This window comes from Xiphophorus maculatus, chromosome 9 (genome assembly GCF_002775205.1).
Source record: "Xiphophorus maculatus strain JP 163 A chromosome 9, X_maculatus-5.0-male, whole genome shotgun sequence".
Classification (NCBI taxonomy): Eukaryota; Metazoa; Chordata; class Actinopteri; order Cyprinodontiformes; family Poeciliidae; genus Xiphophorus; species Xiphophorus maculatus.
In genome coordinates, this window is record NC_036451.1 from 27,347,553 (window position 1) to 27,361,385 (window position 13,833).

At 39.7% G+C, this 13,833-nt stretch overlaps 2 protein-coding genes across 2 annotated transcripts; both read left to right on the top strand.

Moving 5' to 3' along the window:
* The first annotated feature begins 196 nt into the window (after positions 1–196).
* On the top strand, positions 197–7,029 carry LOC102218710 (retinol dehydrogenase 8-like). Its single transcript, XM_005805948.2, has 6 exons — positions 197–1,005; positions 2,569–2,730; positions 4,212–4,391; positions 4,478–4,571; positions 4,816–4,999; positions 6,625–7,029. Exons 1-6 carry the CDS (start codon positions 909–911, stop codon positions 6,859–6,861), a joined length of 954 nt encoding a protein of 317 aa, XP_005806005.1. The 5' UTR covers positions 197–908; the 3' UTR covers positions 6,862–7,029.
* A 2,197-nt stretch (positions 7,030–9,226) lies between these two features.
* dr1 (down-regulator of transcription 1) lies at positions 9,227–13,115 on the top strand. The gene is made up of 3 exons (XM_005805947.2): positions 9,227–10,087; positions 10,205–10,368; positions 12,452–13,115. The coding sequence occupies exons 1-3, from the start codon at positions 9,868–9,870 to the stop codon at positions 12,596–12,598; spliced, it is 531 nt and encodes a 176-aa protein (XP_005806004.1). The 5' UTR covers positions 9,227–9,867; the 3' UTR covers positions 12,599–13,115.
* The last annotated feature ends 718 nt before the right edge of the window (positions 13,116–13,833 follow it).

Below are 13,833 nucleotides of genomic sequence, written 5' to 3' on the forward strand. Positions count from 1 at the left end.
GCTGTTATTCATTTGCTTTCACCAGTAAACCAGCTGGTTTTTGCAACTCAATAAGAAAAAAGACAACACAATGCAGTCTTGTTTTCCGAGCTTTATGGCCTCAAAAACTGAGATAAAAAAAAATGAAAAAAAGATAAATCTACACTGCAAAAACACAAAACTGTACCAAGTATTTCTAATCTTCTTTATAGTGCAAATATTTTAGTACACTTGAAATATGACAACTAACTTACAAGAAACTTTTCAACAAGCTATAACAGATAGTTTTAAATGAACAATTCCTTGATATTGATGAAAATCTAGTAATTCCATTCTCAGATTATTTCACTTGTAACGAGACACGTTTCCCTTGTTACAAGTGAATTAATCTAAAATGGAAGTAGTACTTTTTTGTTAATATTAAGGAATTATTTACTTAAAACAAGCTCCTGTATCCTGCTGACAAGTTACTTGTAAGTTTTGTCATATTTTAAGTGCACTAAGATATTTGCACTATAAAAAAGGTTAGAAATACTTGGTACAATTTTGTGTTTTTGCAGTGTAGAGTTTTGAATTGGACGTTACATTTTGCATATTTTGGCCCAGATTGTAAAGATAAATGTTTAACCTAAAATTGAATAAAAAAAATAAAACTCTTTTCTCACCCCATGTTCCATCTGGCAAGCCTTTGATTTGTCCCACACCTGGGTTTCCCTGTGACAATAGCCGTGTTATCATTAACCTAAATCCTCCTGTGCAGCTGCACCATGTGCTGGCCACGCTTGTTGGTAATCTTCGGGCCCTGCGCACAAGGCTTCTGCTGAGTTGCAGGCCTGTGGATTAAGGAGTGGGCTTTAAGAGCGCCCCAAACATCACCTCGCTCCTTTTGTTCTCCATTCTGCGAGACAAACGCGAACAAAGCGGGCACAATGAACCAGAAGGTGGTACTCATCACGGGCTGCTCCTCGGGGATCGGCCTGGCTCTGGCGGCCCGGATCGCCAAAGACGAGAAGAAGAGGTTCATGGGTAAATGTTTCGATTCGCTGCTTCTCCTCAAAGCTTGGATGTGTTGGGTTAAATTTGAAAATGGTCAGGTGTGTTTTAGGGGTTTTTAGGTCGCACCTAAAAAAAGAAAGAACACAGAGAAGGAAAAATATTGCAGTTCATTAGTTTAAAGGGAATTTAGGAGATTATTTCTATTATTTCTCTTTCAACTTTGTCTTGAGCCGTTCACTGCAAAAACACACATTATAACCGAGTATTTTTGGCCTAGTTTCTAGTGCAAATAGGTTAGAACGCTTGAAATAAGACAAAACAAACGTAACTTTTCAGCTTTTTTAAAGGTAATACTTCTTCAATATTGGTGAAAAAAGTATTAGTTTCATTGGCAGATTATGTCACTCATATGACCTGGGAAAAATGTCTTATAAGTGATCAATGGAACTAATACTTTCTCATCAATATTAAGGATTTATTTACTTAAATCAAGCTCCTGTTTCTTGCTTAGTCACTTGTTAGTTAGTTTTGTCTTATTTCAAATGTACTAAGACATTTGCACTAGAAACTAGACCAAAAATACTTGTTAAGATTTTGTGTTTGTGCAGTGTTGGGTCTGTTCGTTTAGCTGACTGGGTGCTCCAGTCAATTCCCTCTAACTTCTATATAGCATAAATAACAAAACAGACAGTTGAAATGTGCATAGAAACTAGAAGATGAATTCATATTTTCGTCAATTTCATTCCTCTTGGTCGTTCGCAGTGACAAATTTAATTGGATAACAAATATTCCCAGTAATTATTGAGATAAATGACAATCTTGTTGCATCGAGACCATTCTCTGGTAAGATATTAAGTGCATAGCAATGCAAGTTTGCCCTCTCACAAAACTAATAAACTTTAATTTTATGAATAAAACGTAAAAGTGGAAATGGAAGATGTGTTAAATACCCAAAATAAAACACTTCAAACACAAACAATAAATAATACAGAAGAAAAACAGCATGTACAACCACAACTGTGAATCATCAGAATGGAAATGGTTGAGCTCATTTTAATTCATCGTGCCATTAATTGATTATTTGATTATTGTGACAGGCTTACATACCTTCCAGTTTCAGGAATTTGGTTCCTTGTTTAATGCAAGAAATAAATGAGAGAGCACAAAAAAACTCAGTGGTGAAAAACATTTTATGATTCTAAATAATCAAGATCGTGGAGGCCTGCGTTTATTAATTGTGTTGTTTACCATAATATCCCAGTGAACAGTTTTCATACAGTATTCTCTTTGAAGAAAAGTCACTGAGGTCTGGGGATTATCCTGAGTAAATGGGATGAATAATGTCTCATCGCATGATCCAGAACAAGGCAGATGAAGTTGATCTGAACAGCTGCCAATTTTCCACTGCGTTGATCACACAGTTTATCCATTTGAATTATTGCTGGTCAGCAAAGTAGGAGCCTGATTAGAAAATAAACTCATAGTATGTCTGATCATAAATATGCAACAGGATGTTATCCTACATATCACGTAGACCTGCATGAAACGCAGCTGTGATCTGCTGTCAGAGGACTATTTCTTTGTGTGCTGTAGTCTATGCCACCATGAGAAACCTGGGTAACGCAGAGCCGCTGGTTGAGGCGGCTGACCGGACTCTGGGCAGGACCCTGGAGCTCAAGCAGCTGGATGTGTGCAGCGAGGAATCCATCAAAGCCTGCGTGGACAGCCTGCCAGAACGCAGGGTGGACATCCTCAGTAAGCCTGCACACACACCTGAACACACACCAGCTGCAAAAGACACCCACACTGGGTGTGAAGCTTTGAAGTTCAAAGCTCATTTTGTGCACACATTTTTTACTGTAGAAACACTAAAACACAGTTCTTGCACAATGCGTGCCAAGATTTTGAATAGTGCGTCCCACAGTGAGGCAATACAGTTTTCTTGTTCTGCATGTGTAAAGGTGATTATGGTGTACATGCCAGAGGGGGGGTGTATCAATAAAAAAATATCAATAATATTGATTCCAAGTGGGCCTCAGTATTGGATCAATACTGTAGTTTCAGATTTCCTCTTGAAATTTATTTCATTTTTCTATTGTAGTTTCTCAACTCTAGCTCAAAGCTTTGATGTGCATTCAAATGATGGCTTTTTTGTACTTTACATTAGAAAAAATGCACAGAAATTTGTTCTGCTTTCCTATTGTTTCTGTTTATCATGTATTTTTTAGACACCTATAAACTTTGTCCACGTTTTTTCCCAGGTTTTGACAAAATAATTCAAAAGAAAAACAAACACCTAAAAGTCTAAAGTTTTTTTTTATGTCAAACTTAAATAATAAAAAGTATCGGTATCAGTATTGTTATCGGATCAATACCAAATCAATATGTGCAATTAATATCTATTTGCACATTGGCTTCTTCTCTGGACTCTGCAGTTCTGCTGCATACACTGCCATCTACTGGGAACTCAATGGAAGTTTAGGAAACTTACACAACCCTACGCAATTAGTGGTCAGCCAGAGACACAAAGCACATTGCAAATATCTTGCCAGTCCTTATATAGATATGGTATTTGAAAGTTGCACAATGCAGTTGGGAGGAAACTGCACTGTGCCTGTATGTCAATCAGAGAAGCCATTTGATACTGGCTGACATTTAGTTTATTACCAATGACTATATTCTGCCTGGCTGGCATATATTAGATGTAGGCACAGCTACATCTAATAGGATGTTGAGGTGGCTAAGGGTGTGGAAAAAGTGAAGAATCCACATGACGGGGCAGAAACTAGAAAGAAAATAAAATATAAGACATTTAGAAGTTCAGAAAGAGTCTGTTTCAGTCTAGTGAATTCAACCCTAAAGTTCACTGAAAACACACAAGAAATCCTAATTGAGGTTATTGTATTTCATCCGTCCGTCAAATCTTCTGTCTTCACCTTCATCCTGGACTGATCAATTTGGGAACAAAGAGACACACATCCCTGAATTCAGACAATCAAACACAACAGAATAGCAGTTTAGTGACGTGTTAGCCTAGCAGTCGTGTTTTTGGACTGTCAGAGGAAGCCAGAGTACCTGGAGAAAACACACTCATACACATGGAGGTCATGAAAACTCCCTGTAGAAAGACTAAAGGCCACAAATTGAACCAAGGACCTTCTTGGCAACATTGCTAAAAACGGTGTGACAATGCAGACAGTAATATAAAGGTTAATATTACTGCCCACTTGTCTCAGTCAGTAATGCAGGGATGGGACTGATTGGACCCATCGAGTGCCAGTCTATCGATGAGATGAAGACGGTCATGGACACCAACTTCTTCGGGCTTGTGCGACTGCTGAAGGAGATCCTGCCTGATATGAAAAAGAGGAAGAAAGGTCATATCGTGGTCATCAGCAGCGTCATGGGTATTCAAGGTGAGGAGGGACTGACCTGCTCATCTTCAGTCCCAATGTTGTTTGAAACATTTCCCTTACAGTTTCTCTCTTTGTCTCTGTTTTAGGAATATTGTTCAACGATGTCTATGCAGCGTCTAAGTTTGCAGTGGAAGGCTTTTGTGAAAGCTTGGCAGTTCAAGCCCTGAGGTTCAATCTGAAGTAAGTTCAAAGTACATCGTCAACATGATGAGACTTGCAAACAATACTGAGGTTTGAATGGAGCGTGTGTGCAGACATGCTGCACAACAACCAAAGACAGAATTATGAGAGCTGCGCTATGTCATGGCAGGTTCTAACAGAGCCAATCCGTTTCTCAATGCGTGATTAGATTACTGGTAGTGACGAGTTAAGTATTTCTTCATATCACCTTTTTCACTCTACTTTTGTTCAACTTCTTTGCCAGCATCAGCCTGATAGAACCAGGTCCGGTGATCACAGAGTTTGAGCGTAAGGTTTACGAAGAGGGCCTGAAGACGGACCTCAGCAAAGCTGATAAAGTGACTGCAGACATGTTCACAAACATCTACCTGAAGAACTACAAGCAGATCTTTGAAAGCCTTGGTCAGACAGCAGAGGATGTAGCAGAGGTACTAGATCTTTATGTTGGTTCAACTGGAAGATGTTGTTTCTATAGATGCACCGATTGCAGTTTTCTGGCTATACACCTTTCCTCTAAAAGCTAATTGTGATTTTACAAATTACACCATCTGAGGTAATACTCCAACAGAAAGTATTGCATAATTGTGAATTAGAGAGAAAATGATGGAAGGCTTCCAACTTTGATTATATATATATATATACATGTAGTGTATATATGTACACTACATATAGTGTTTGTGTATATATACACAAACATATAGTGTGTATTTGTATTTACTGAGCACTTTTCAAACCATCACACATAAAAGAAAGATTATATCACCACACTTACCAAGAGACATAAAAATGAATGTTCAGCAATACTATCTAGTCTGTCTAAAATCGAGATATTTTGCAAAAAAAGATGGGAAAATGCCATTCTCTGGTTAAGACATTCAAACACCTGCAGCTCAAAGTCTTATGATTCATTTTGGGCTTTTTTCAGTTATTTTCTGTTTTGAGCACTTCTTTATTGTTTGCTTCTATTTCTTGGTACAGTTCAGTTATCCTCATTCTCTTTTGGATTTGTTTCATTTGATTAGTATGTATTTCTGGTTATTGTTCAGGCTTCCTTTCCCCTCTTTATACTCTTTATTTGTTTTTCCATCTCTTCCTCAACCTACCACTCTCCTTCCCATCCCAGCTGTTAATTATTTCCTCGTCTTCTTGTACCTTCTCCCTTCCCTAGCTGCACCCACTCACCTGTAACTAGCCCTTCTTGTCATTTCCAGCATCCATCCCTCCATTTTCTGTACATCCTTGTCCCTAGTGAGTTTGGTAGGGGTGCTGGTGCCTATCTCCAGCTAACGTTCCGGGTGAGAGGTGGGTTCACCCTGGACAGGTCGCCAGTCTGTCGCAGGGCAACACAGAGACAGACATGACAAACAACCATGCACACACACACTCACACCTAGGGAGAATTTAGAGAGACCAATTAAAATAACAGTCATGTTTTTGGTCTGTGGGAGGAAACTGGAGTACCCAGAGAGAACCCACCATGCACAGGGAGAACATGCAAACTCCGTGCAGAAAAGCACGGGTATCAACTCAGGACCTTCTTGCTGTAAGGCAACAGTTCTACCAACTGCACCACTGTGCAGCCCTTCATTTCCAGAACTCCCTTAGTAATTTAGCTCCTCTCTCCTCTTCCACATTTGTCGCATTTTCCTGGTATCAGTTTGTTTATGCTCTTCTGTCCTTGCTTCCTGTGCCCTTCATCGTTGTAGATTTTCTGGGGTTTTCTCTGTCCAATAAAAAGACCATTTTCATAGCAAAATTGCTGGAAATGGTCCCAATTCTAGTCTTACATTTTGACCCATCCTCTCACTCCCCATATTTAACACAAACTCTCAATTTCCAACTTAGAAAGCATTTTCAGAATCACATATTCTTTCCTTCCACTTTCCAACTATGCACCATTCTGTGCTGGTTTGCCACATAAAAGCCCAATAAAAACACATTTGTCATTTGAGGTTGACAATGTGTAAACAAGTTTGAAGGAGTGAATACTTCTGCAAATTATAAGTTCTTAGTGCCTGTAGGTTGAACTTCCTTGTGTGTGTTTTGTTTCCAGCACACCCACAGGATTATCACCATGGACGATCCTCCTTTCCGCCATCAGACAAACACTCTTTACACACCCATGACCACACTGAAATATGCCGATCCCAACGGAGACCTTCCCATCGAAACGTTTTACAAAATGGTGTTTGAACACGACAAAGTCTTCAACGCCAGCCTGAACTTCCTCAAGCTGCTGCGCTGGAGGAGTCGCAAGAGTTTTACCTTGGAAAAAGATAAGAGTACCTGAGAGGATTAGTAACGACACGTCAGATCTCTTTCTGCGTGTGCGAGTGTACGTATATATGTGTGTGAGAAATATAACCAACCAAAGCTGTCCGCAGGTTTAGCTCTATTTCTGCTGTAGTGAAACAACATTTCAAATGGAACAGTCAACTAAAATATCATACATTTTTAAAGCAATAAATTAATTTCTGAAAAAGTATGTCTCTGGAGTTTTCTACACGATGGAACACAATATACAGAATATAATATAGAAGAATCACTGAGCAGTATGCTGGCCTAACTGTTTACACGACCTTTGACGCACAGTCATGTTAAATTAAGTTAGCTTTACAGTAGTCTTTATGCCATTGAGTGAAAGTATTTCAAGGTCTAAACAGAGCTGCTGCACATAAATACTGTGTTTGATAGAGATAATCTTTATTGATATGAATCTAGCAGAACATTTTTGTTCCACTGTTTTTTCAGTAAATGGATGGGCTTTAATAATGCAGTTAATTTCATAACATTAAGGTATGGCTGAATAGCTCTTGAAGCTCTGACTCCAATCACAGCTGATGTCTTGTGAATCTCCCCCAAATTCTTGAATAATCTTTGCTTCAGCTGTGATTATTCCTGTTACTTGTGCATCCTACATTCTACCGCAGCTTTTACTTCTACTGAACTTTCCATTCATATTCTTGAATACAGCTGTCTGTGAGTAGCCATCTGCTTTAGCCATGAGTTTTTGTGACTTTCCTATGGCAGGTATGTTGACTGCTGGTCTTCTCAAGAATTTTGTAGGTCATTAAATAACAGAACATTTAAACATCAGAACAGAAACAAGCACTGTAATGGATCTAAAATACAGAAGTTTCAGTTTTTCAAATGACTTATTGAAAAAAAATGCACTTCTTGATGAAATTCTAATTTACAGAGATAATTTGTGTAGATTGTGTACTTTGCACGCCGACTACATCGGTAGATTATGGCGTTTCTTCGCATTCACTGCCACCCTCTGTCCACCTAGCGTTACTGCACCTGAATTTTCTCAACCACGATCATGTACAGTATACTGTACAGTGATCCCTCGTTTTACGTTCCAAAAAGAACCCGTGATAAGCGAAATCCGCGAAGTAGGAACCTTAATTTTTTAACAATTACTATACAATGAAATACTCCATAATACATTTAAAACAAAGAACAAAACCTTTTTTACAGGGCCAAGCATTTTTAACAAATAAAAGTACTATATAAACGTTTTTCTTTTTTTTTTTCTTCTTTTTTTTTTTATAAATAACTACTATACTGAAAAATAATAATTTTAATCATCAATACGAAATGAAGGCTTCAAATTGCGGAGATCAGCACCGCCCCACCGCGACCCGAGTCATTGGATTAGAACGGGAAAAAATGGTTATGAAAGAAAACACAAAGTGCAGTTGGACAAATAGTGATTCACCTGTATTTCACTGCTCCTCCTGACTCCGCTCTGTCGCGTTTTTGTCTTCTAAAGCCCGCGGTGCAGGTGTGTTTTTTTCGAGAGAAGAACATAGTTATCGGTAGCTGTTGTCGCTCTTTTTTCTTCTGGGGCAAAATAATTCTTATAGACCGACATGCCACCATCGATTATGTTAAATTTGGCAAGCTGTTTTACGTACGTGTACATATTACCCGCAACGTTATTGACACACAGGTAGAAAAGAAGCGGAAAGACTGTTTAGCCAATCAGAATGCAGAACACAATGCACGATGCAAATCCGCGAAGCAGCGAGACCGCGAAAGGTGAACCGCGATATAGCGAGGGTTCACTGTATTCTGAAAAGCAGTTTCCTGAGAGTAGATTTCAAGTTTAAACAGGACTATAGACTTTACTTCTATATATTCAAGTGTCGCTTAAATTCTGCTTAAAAACCTGATTATTGTTAATTTAGGTCATATAAAACTTATTATATTTTGCAACAATTCAGGTTTATAATTAGAATTTCGTTATTGACATTGTATAAGAAAGCACAACGGAAATTGAATTAATTTAACACCATGTTTCAGTTGATTAAACTTAAATATAGTCATATTTTATTACATCCAGTCTTGGAAATCCTTGCAAAAAACCCCCCAAAAACATTCCTGACATTTATGAAAAATATGTTATATCTGAGTCACAAAACGCACAAGAATAGGCATTTATATTAAATTTCTTTTGCAAAATGTCACTGCATGCATAACCGTCATACATAATATTGAAATTAATTCCTGTCATGTTATATTGGAGCTTCTCCATCATTCATTAAAGTAGTCAATAAAAAAAATATGTTATCTTCCATATGTCCGGAAGGTGGCAGTATGCAACAGCTGTCCTACTTCAAAAACCATGACAGGAACGCTGTACTTCCGGTACTGTATTTGACGTTGTATCCGGACAAAATTAGTCTTATGTTACCCAGAATACACTATCCTAAATAAATGTTTAGAACCTTTAATCCTATTTATATTGCTCGGTTATTTTGACGATGCAAAGCAACTTGCTGTGCTGTGAGGAATTTGTTCCTGCCGTCATTCTCGTAAGGGCTGCTTACAAAGCCGCCTCCGCTCGGAGCTCATTGTTAGCCTAGTTGTAGCCATGCTCTGTGCCGCTTTCATTTCTGTTCCGCGTTGGGACCACCGCTGCTAGCTAGCCTAGTAGCTGGCTAGTTAAGCTTTTTTCCTGTAGTGCTGTCGTTTCGTTGTGTATGTCGGGGGGTGTCGCTTAATATACCCTTGTTTTATTTTATGCAAGTTAACAGAGCCGGTCCACTGTTTTAAAGCGCTCAAACCAGGCGGGGGACGTGTGTTTGGATAGCTAACTTAGAGGAAACGTCTCGCCTCTTCATGACGTGTGTGTTCTTACTGACGTACAGTCAACCTGCAGGGGTTCATTTGACTCAAGAGGGAAATTAGTTGGGCAAAATCTAGCCCGCGCTGTCAAGAAGAGGAGTTTGTTTTTGCAATTTTTTTTTATTTCATATTTGGGAGGAAAACAAATATCAGGGCCACGATGGCTTCCTCCTCTGGCAACGACGACGACCTCACAATCCCCAGAGCGGCAATCAACAAGATGATCAAAGAGACTCTTCCTAACGTAAGAGTGGCCAACGACGCTCGCGAGCTGGTGGTGAACTGCTGCACGGAGTTCATCCACCTCATCTCCTCCGAAGCCAACGAAATATGCAACAAGTCAGACAAGAAGACCATCTCTCCAGAACATGTCATCAACGGTGAGAGCTCTCCTAGATTCACGCATTACGGATTAGCGTCTGTGAGGGGGCGTGGATCCGAGGTTTAAACCACTGAAAGTAATCGCTGCACTTTCTCCTCTCGTTTTCGCACCGCAGCGCTAGAGAGCCTCGGTTTCGCATCGTACATAACGGAGGTAAAAGACGTTCTGCAGGAGTGCAAAACTGTGGCTCTGAAAAGGAGGAAGGCTAGCTCCCGATTGGAGAACCTGGGCATCCCCGAGGAAGAGCTGCTTAGGCAGCAGCAGGAGTTATTTGCAAAGGTAAAAAACAAAGCGTTTCATACCCCTGGTTGTGTGGGTTATTTGCATAAGTTCCTGTTGTGGAAAGCAGGATGATCGCCCTGTTTAACAATGAAGTCTAGTGGAGAAGTCTACCTGAGTTTGCATCACAGCCAGGAAGTGATGTTATTCTTAGAGCATGTTGATATTATGTTTAAATCCTGTGACAGCCTTTTTTATTTTGAAGATGCTTCCTGTTCCCTTCTGTTTATCCTCACACATCCATGTTCTGATCAAAACACACGCGCTCCAAAAGACAGACATAAACTTAGTCAGATTTGCTCAGAAACATACTTATTCACACAGCAAGCGAATGCGGCACAAATCATACTTATAAAAAAACAATTTTGATCATTCGTATCATATCGTATCCAGCTTTATCACAGCAGTCTGAACGGCCCAATTCTGATCTTTTCACCTTTCAAACAAATTCTTTATGCCACTTCCCTGAGTGGTATTAATTGGGATACGTATGTGATGGTTTTCATAGTGTGAGAGGTCGTGGTGCTTTTAATCAGGTTTTTACGACATTTACATGAGACACGTCATCATACTTCTGCACCAGTAGAAACCACCTGCCGTAAATCCAGAGGCAATCAGTGGCTCAAAATTATAGTTCTGAAATTACAAAAGACGTCTGTCAGTGAAGTGCATCACATCTGAATCCCACCATTCTTATTTCTGACCACACACCCACACAGATTTCTCTACTGAAGCTGCAGTCAAGGCCATCGCTATTAGCTGTGCTTTCTTTTCATCAGCTTCCTTCATGTTCCAATTTTTGACAATATTGTCGTCTCCTGTTGCTGAATAGCTTTAAATGGATGGTGGCGTCCGTTTTTGCTTCCATAAAAACAGCACTGCTGTGTGACGGCTACGTTTCTTTTTTCTGCATGGGGCTCGCTTTGATGTCATAAACTGTTCACACAAGGGTGTGATTTTGGTCATATTTAATTATTTGTATGAACAGACACGCAACAATTCATATTTGAGCTTAAAGACCTGCTGTGTGAACGTAGCCTTCCTTTAGCAGCGTGCCTCCTCTGCTGCAGTGTCTTTCTGGTTTTCTTACCGTCTCTTCTACCACTTTCAGTTTTGATCAAGTCGGATGTTTTGTTTTGTCCTTAAAGGTCTGCAAGACCTTAAAGAAAAAGTGTGATGCAGGTTATTTGAGATTTTGAATCCTAAAGAAAATGAAGGAATTACAAAGTTGTCTGCTTTTATGCAACAAAGCACAACTCTAATCTTCACTGAACATGTTTTGTTGCTGTTTCTGTTGACATGGCAAAAATGGCAGAATTTCCTACTTTGTTAAAACATACATTTCTCTATTTATTAATATGAACAGAAAACAAAATCCAAATGTGATCTGCTGAACAAGGAATATTCTGGATATGTTGCTATGGAATCAGGCTGTAAAAAGTCATGGAATGATCTGAGGAGATCAATTATTAAAATTTCACGAGATAAATTTTCTTCCTCGAGGCTCCAATAAACTGTTTTACTATTCAGCGCGTTGTGTTCCGGCTGAATGGCTATTCTGTGTTTAGCAACGCTCTCACTTCAGCCAATGAGCTGTTGACCAAATGCTAAGCGCTAGTAGCAGCTATGGAGGAGACGATTGAGGAACGGAAAGAAGGGGGAAAAAAAGATCCAAGTTGTCTTTTACAAGCATTTTCTCTTTCATATGTTTATTTTATTAGCTTATGTAGCTATTCAATTACTGATAAGAATAGTCAATATATTACCAAAAATAATTGTCTACAACAGTCCTACTATGTAATATCACTCAGAAATGGATCGGTTAGCATGTCATGACAGTCAGGAGAAATACAGCAGCAGTCTTCAGTCAGAGGCCTCTTTGGATTCGTTGTGAGACTGACTGCTACTGGTGATCCTTCCTGCTCACACCATCGACATCCACAGCGACCTTTTGAAGAAGCTTAGATGATATGAGTTATGACAACATTTAATTTCCACTTTGGGATAAATAAATTTTTTAACTAAATTATCAAGTGGTTTTTCTGCCTTCAGATGAACTCTGTCCCCATGTCGCCCCCTGCAGGCTCGGCAGCAGCAGGCGGAGCTGGCCCAGCAGGAGTGGCTGCAGATGCAGCAGGCCGCTCAGCAGGCGCAGATGGCCGCGGCGTCTGCCAGCGTGGCGCAGCAGGCCAGCTCGTCCCAGGATGAAGACGACGAGGACGACATGTGATCCCAGGTCACAGGCTTTTCGACCTGTCCAGGTTCTGTCCCGGGACGGCGTGGAGGACACACACGGCTCCCAGAGCACTCGTCAACAGAGACGCAGGACTTCTTTGAGCACTGGAAAACTCACATTGGGAATGAACAGGAACAGATGAAAGGGGGGATTTAAAGACAGACCCCCTCTCCAGACACCAGTACCTGAAAACCAATAGAAAGAACTGTTAATGTTTATGAAAATGACTTTAAACCCACCCCTCCCGGTTTTAGTTGCTTCGGTTTAAACGATCTTTAATTTTCTTGTTTTGTAGGTTTGTGGATGTGTTCTGAACACGCTGAATACACACACTGCTGAGGGTCTCTCCATGGTTAGTTTGACGCCCTCTGGTGCTGCGCCAGATGACTTGTGACTCAGTGACATTTGGTGGTTTAGGGAAACTACTTGTGAATGATTCCAGCATCTTCTTCCTCTTTATTAAATATTTGATGGTAATTTTTTTCCAACCAGGAATCCCCCCCCCCCCCCCCCCTCTTTGGTATATTTGTTCAACAGAGGATTGTTTGAGGGGTTGTGAATATAAATTTATTCTGTTATGTAAAGAAATAAATGGAAGTTTTGTTTAATTTTTAGCTCCTTTTTTCTCTTGAAAACTTTGTGTCATTTTTGTTCTTCCTTGAACCACCACAGTATTGCTAATTAGCTACACCTTTGAGAGAGAATATTTTTGTCACCTAGAACCAAAGTCTAAGAAGCCCAGAGTTTGTTTTTAAAGGTGCAGGCGCGACTGGGATTCCCTGTGCTGACTCCAGATCAGTGTAAACGATGTTGAGGAATATTAACGTCTAACTTTGCAAGATGCTTTCATATCCAGGCTGAATTTTGTTACTTCTCTTTGGGTGCAGTATCTAGCATTGTGACTTTGGTCAATTCTAACTGTAAAGACAAGAAAACAATGTTGTGATACACATTCACTTGAGTTTATTACAAAGTTGTATTCTTTCAGCAATAAAGGCATCGTTTTTTTTACTCACCTCTTTTCTCTCTTTCCTTTAATGACAGATGTGGCGAATCTGATACTAGAACCAAGAAATGGGAGACAATGTTCTCCCAGCCCCCAAGTAAAAAGACGAGCCTTTCATTTAAGCAGGTTGTTAAAATGTGTGTTTTGTTCCTGCTGTGGTTGTTGTTCCCACTCTGAATGTACGGAAAAGGATTAGGGCCAATGAAAATCAAACTTTTTCATT